The sequence below is a fragment of the Trachymyrmex septentrionalis genome, unplaced genomic scaffold, assembly GCF_001594115.1.
Source record: "Trachymyrmex septentrionalis isolate Tsep2-gDNA-1 unplaced genomic scaffold, Tsep1.0 scaffold131, whole genome shotgun sequence".
In the NCBI taxonomy this organism is placed as follows: Eukaryota; Metazoa; Arthropoda; class Insecta; order Hymenoptera; family Formicidae; genus Trachymyrmex; species Trachymyrmex septentrionalis.
In genome coordinates, this window is record NW_017304450.1 from 2572210 (window position 1) to 2578831 (window position 6622).

Consider the following 6622-nt stretch of genomic DNA (forward strand, 5'->3'; position numbering starts at 1 on the left):
GGCGACTTTAATTAAATTTCGATTAACTCAATTAATTATTAATTATTGGCTATTAATTTAATCTGTAAAATATTAATTCAAACTGAAAATAAAATTTCCAAATGTATTATTTATCATCTCTAATCTAATTTTTCCTTTCTTATGTTAAGAAATTAGAAAATTTTATTTATGTTAATGAAATATTAGAGATATATTATAGTGCATAGTATAGATAATGCATACATGATCAGCAATTAATTCAGTTAGTAAAAGTTTACTTAAAAGTAAAATTTTCAACTATTTAATTTATTATCTCTAATCTAATTTTTTTTATATTAAATAAAAAATTAATAATTTTGTTTATGTAGAAAATGTAATAAAATAGTACGAAGTACGAATATTGATTAGACAGTCATCAATTAAAATTTATTTTTGCCAATGTAGATTAATTTGATTTCGATTTAACTTTTTCTTAGAAATAACTTTCTCTAATCCAATTGATAGAAACTAAAAATAACATATAACGTCAATGTTATAATTTCGCACTCAATAATATATATCAATAAATAATCCAAACGACATACATGTTCAAAATCGAAATATAAAACGTCTCACGCATTCCGAATTTGGATATGTCAAGTTTCAACCAGCGGATTTGCTTGCAGCGAGATATTATAATTGCACAATTTATTATTCCTAATTTAGTAATTTTTCTTTCGATTTGTCAAACAACAAAAAATTGATAACTCTGTTTGTATCAACGAAAAATTACTTAATAAGCTGCTGATTAATTTAGCCAGTGATTGATTCAATTACATACAAAATTTCTAATTGTAATTAATTCATCATCCTCAATTTTTAATTTCTCTTTCCACGTGTCGAACAATGAGAAATTCTATTTGTATTAATGAGAGTAATATTTGACAGATCATTCGCCGATTGAGTTAATTATTAGTGTTTAGAGTCACTCTTACTTAATTCAATATTTATAACCGAATGTTATAACGCATCATATCCGACAATATACAACATATCGAATGTACGCGTATCTTCTTTGAATTCCATCGGTTTTCATTCTCTATCGCTATCCATTTATAATATCCAATGTAATGAAATACGCGCGGAAGAGAAGAAACATTGACGTAAACTCTGGTGATTGTGTTTAAATTTTCTTTATTAAAATCTCAACTCTAGAAATAACGTAGAGATATTATACGAACACTCGCGATCACGCCGTGTCTTGCGTGAGCCACGCGAGCTTCAGCTCGAGTAAACAATATATCCCAAGGGTTCAATAATAATAGGTAGAGCCTTCGATTTTTAACGGATTTTATAATTCAAAAACTTAAAAATAAATATCTCCATAATCTAACGTACATATATGTGATACTTTCGTCAACAGTTCGATAGGACTATCATATAATGTATAATGCTAGACTTACAAGCGCCGTTTGCGCGGCAGTTGATCAAAACGAGTACAGTAAAAAATACTGCGTAGGTGAACGCGCGTGGTATAAGTACCGTAAAATGAGAAATTACATTCCGTTTTAAATATTTCCTATACACGGGGATTTACGACGATAGATTTCACATATCTTCGGTTTGTGTGCCTATAAAGAGAGAACACGCGACACATAGACAGCCGTAATATCCGCGTAAGATATACATTGTCTCAAATACCGTTTCTCTCTCTTTTTTTTCCGCTCTTTTCGTTTTCCCTTTCTAAGGCGCAGTCAAATCGTATCGAAACATATAAAACAATTCCACACTCTATAAACTAACTTACGCTTTAGGTAACACGTGAGAAACGGAAAGACCGTCGTCACGAAATCATGTTTCACAGACATTACAGAGAGTCATTCTCACGTTTGGCGTGTTCCAAGACTCGCATATTATATTCGCATATTGACCGTGTGTGCACGTTATAGATTTAATACTAGTTTTAGAAGAGAGTTTTGTCGCAAGCGTAGCGCTCGTTTGTGTGTATTGCTTTGGCATCATAGTCGGTGCAGTTCGTACATTTCGGCGATGTGCTGCGTGCCTAAAAAAACAAAAGGTCAAATACCATAAATCTCGCGAGCTCGCAGATGAATAATTACTGATACCAAATCCGTTCGTAAATGATTTGGAAGTCGATGTAATGTAACATTCTTCCACATCCGTAAAGTATCGAAAACAATCCTGCATGCGTCCGTGTGTGTTCTGTCAAAAACGTTCACCAAAAATCAATAATCGTGCGCCCCGGCTTATGTGCTAAACGGCAACGATAATACTTCACCTCATCAAGACTCCCAAATTATAAACGAACGGCGTGAAAATTCGTAAGCATTTAAATCTCGTTAGCACATTTCGCGTTTATCGACTAAATTGCATTAATCCGGATTGGACCAAATCGTAATTTGGTTTCTTTGTCTCATCGAATTTGGGAGTACGCTTCATGAGGTTTACAACAACGTTTTGATGCTGTACACAATTAACATGACACTTTTCTAACGAGATTTAACTGCAATAACTGAATCATATGATCGTAAAGATTATTTTAGGCCTAACGTAATCATTGTAAATTGCTTTGTGTAACAAGCACGTGCTCTGTAACAAACGATAAGCATGTTCCTGTATAAACATCATCCTGGGCCATGTCAAATCCAATTTGCAATTTATAGCCGCAACGTCCTCTATTTTTTTATACCGGTTAAATAATTAAATTTTTTTTTAAATACAACATGTTTATTATATTTATATATATTGTGCGTTTCAAAATATATTCTCTCTCTCTCTCTCTCTCTCTCTCTCTCTCTCTTTCTTGTTTAGAAAATATTTTCACACGAAAATTACGTACCCCGGTATAAGAATTTAATTTCTAGTTCCTTCGTTCCTATTAAAATTCCATAAAGGAATCGTAATATTGCTGTTAACTGTACCGTTTAGCGAATACGTTTCATTTACATCCGTTATGATTTTTTATTTTTCTCTTGAAATTCATATTTTTACGGAAAATATCAACGTACATATATATATCTGACTGAAAATGGTGATAACATTAACGGCTTAAAATACTTCGTTATATTTTTCTTTGAGTATATAGTTCTTCGTTAAAAAGAGTTAAAAGTCAAGATATAAAACACTCAAAAGCTCCATCCCTGAAAATGTTATTCCGCGGAAGGGGGTTAACTTGGTCCATAGGATAAGATTGTATTACGCTAAGGAAATCCGGTTGAGTACTTTCTCACAGGTGCTGAAAAATACACCTGATAAACATCCAATCTCGGGTGTCTACACAACAGCTAATGGGAATCGGGCTACATATAAAAATACACATATGTTCTGCCAATAAATAATTAATCGATAATAGTAGATAATTATAGAAAGAAAAACACATTATCATCAAATGATGATGATGTGTGATAATTTTCACAAAACTTTCACGAAACATAGGCCAAATTTCATTAGATCATGTATTTCCTGTTTATCTGAATTCGCAGGAAGAGAGTCACTAGCTCACTATACGATAAAAATTACTACTTCACGTATACTTATTAATCTCGATACTATTTGCATATTTAAATATTTAGCGATATACACTAAAACTATGAAATTGGTGTTTTTACTAAAGCGATAAGCGCTATATAAATTATATTGTTAATTAAAAAAAAATTCTTTAAACGATTTGATGAGCTAAACATTCACGTTTACATGACATTAACACTATTCGTTAATTTTATTATTGCATTAATAGATTACTTTTTATATTTATTGAGTCTGTAATGAATGAAGGCAACACAACATAATTTATCGTGTGCAAGTTGCGTGAGAAAAATGCATGCGCTATTGTTTTTTAATAACTTAAAATCACGATCCAGTTTCTGGCATTCTATTATTCTTTTAAATTATGTGCAGATACAGTCACTTAATATTTCATTGTCTGTGTTATCACCGCATTACCGGTGTAGCTATCGTGGATAATCGTGTACTCCGGTCACTTCAACGAGACATTGCCTGAGGGTGCATCGTGAAGAAAGTACGTACCCATCGATACTTACGACAAATAATACCGGAAATATGATTTGATTTAAAAGCGAAGCGTTAATCACCGAGATCGATTGAAAAGAATTTTAGGTCCCAAATGTATCGCGCGAATGCATAAAGGACGTCCATAGCGGTGTCCTCTGACTTTACTCGTGTGTGAGAAGATTATAAGTATGTCTCTGAAAACTCAACATCAGAAGCGGAAGCGCGGGAGGATTTTGTACAAATGGAAATACCCCCACCGATAGCACTGTCCGATGTTCCCTCGCCGGTCGGGTAGTCAGCAATGATGAAGGACTGTTTGGGCTGACCTTGCCTGCAACGACTTGTGCCGCTTCCTTTTAGGGCGTCACGTTCAGCCAGCTTCTGCTTGATGGCTTGAATCTTTTCTTCTTTCTGAAATATATAGGCTTGAATAAGCAAGAGAATAATGAAAAAGTATGTAATGATAGTAGATATTAATAAGATATTTGTTTGTTGTAAAAATAAATTTAGTAGAATGAAACATTTTTATAAAAGAAATAATTCTGGTTTTCGGAACGTATAATATCGTCACAATGGCTGCATTCAGCAGAAAAGACAGCTTTGCAACTGGTGTTGCTTTAATTTGGTTTACATTTGGATTCAACGAATAACTAAGACAGGAACCAATCATGTTAGCGAATTGGACGTCGGATGAAGCGAGCAATTTTGCAATTATTGTAAGATGTTTTAATATGGCTCTTGCCCTTAATTCTTCACTGAATCCAAATGTATAAATCGATCATATTAATAAATTTTGCACAGTTGCAAAGTTGTTCGCTTTGGCCGCGTTTATTTTGCACCTGTTGGAAGTTTCTTCACGCTGATTATACTTTTTTCGTGATTATATTTTTAGATCTAGAAAAATAGTCTTATCTCAGCGAAAAAAATTTTCAACATTTGTAAAATAAACATTCTGCCAAACCATTAGCAAACCTGTACAGGCAAAAGAATACAACAAAAAACATATAGAAGGATAGTCTCGCTAATGCACGCTAAAAGAAAATGTTTTAACGTGTAGTTAAAACATAAACTTAATACATACTTTTATTTAAACATTTCTATTTCTAACACTACTTTTACTTATAATTAAAAATAAGTTTTATTTGAGCATTGACAATCAAATTCTTACCGCAGCAATGAGTTTTTGAAGATCGTCGTTTTCGATGAGTAGTTTCTGATACTTCTCTTCTTCTTCCTTGGATACTGCACTGTCCGGATTGTACCTCGACTCGGACTTATCTTTGGGATGCCTGATCACTTCAATGACCTTCGGTACAAAGATGAGAGCCATACTGAGGAAGCAACAGAAGATAGTGGCTAGCGCCGAGAAGGCGTAACTCGCGTCCTGTTGGCTAGAAATGACCATTACGACAGGTACCGTAATGAAACATAGAACTACGATGTTATATATCGACATTCCTACGTATCTGGAATCATTGATCAGTTTGATTTTGAGGCTTCTCGTTTCGTAAGATAGAAAGAGCCCGAAAGCAAGGACAATGCCTTTATAGCCATAGATCAAGCCTGGGAAAAAAAAAATTCACAATTTCTGTACACGATTTTACATCATAATATAATTAGGTATATCAGTTAGTACACGGCATTTATTTTCTGCGTGCGTGCACCCTGAGTCGAGAATCGCACTCACCGAGCCACAAGCTATTGTGTTCGCTTTCACAATGCTCCAATTCGGGTTTGATCATCGCGTCCTCGTCTCCATAAGGAGGTAGTTCCAGGGCGAAGGTCTCGATTCTTCGATGCAACGGATCGACTATTTGCCAAGTGACGAGGAGGATGATATCGATCGACAGCAATCCGCCCAGCATACAGTACAGCTTCCATGGCTCAATCTTCTTCTGTATAGACGAAACTTTTTGTTTAGCCGTCAATGACTAAAAGGAATCGAGAATAGGTTAAAGATGCGGGACATACGAGCGGGAACAGCAAACCATGCAGGATGGTTCCATCTTCATGAACAACTAAAAATCAGTCTCGTTACTACTGAGGAACTCAAGCGGAAAAGCGGTACGACTGTCTTCACAGAAGAGTAGTCTGATGGAAGACGAAGTAGTAAAAAAAATACATAGAATATTGCAAATAATATTCGCAATTATTATTTAATAATATTCTCGAATATTATTAAAGATCATTCGTATCGCTTTATCAGCGGAGACCCGGTTATCCGTATTAAGTATATACGACTTACTTTTCCTTGATCGGCTTTTGCCTTCGTAGAGAGTCGATGGACCCTCCACACTTTACTAAACATGGCACCGAACGCCAAGGTGAAACCGACCGACATCGTCCACGCTCTAGCCTGACAGACTATCAAAAACTGCCACGGCGTCACAAACCTACCGTCAACTCCTATACACAACACGGCCAAGAAGCAGACTATTATTCCCACTAGCATTATCGTGTTGGCGCTGGGATGAGACGAATATACAACTCTGAAAAGTAGACATTGATTATATATATGTATATTGTAGCTATCGATTGTAGATTGTAGATTGTAGCCTGGCTCGCGGTATATGTTAGATAACGTATTAACAAATGCAGCACGATGTATATATATTATAGTGTATATATATAT

General features: G+C 34.7%; 1 protein-coding gene across 1 annotated transcript in view; it reads right to left on the reverse strand.

The window, feature by feature from the left end:
• Positions 1-1845: 1845 nt before the first annotated feature.
• LOC108757051 (gamma-aminobutyric acid type B receptor subunit 1) overlaps positions 1846-6622 on the reverse strand; it is an 11010-nt gene continuing 6233 nt past the window's right edge. The window contains exons 9-13 of the mRNA XM_018501339.1: positions 6236-6512; positions 5678-5921; positions 5159-5553; positions 4248-4401; positions 1846-2020 (exon numbers count right to left, since the gene is read on the reverse strand). Coding sequence (XP_018356841.1) covers positions 1977-2020; positions 4248-4401; positions 5159-5553; positions 5678-5921; positions 6236-6512 — 1114 coding nt within the window. The 3' untranslated portion in view covers positions 1846-1976. The remainder of the gene's footprint in view (positions 2021-4247; positions 4402-5158; positions 5554-5677; positions 5922-6235; positions 6513-6622) is intronic.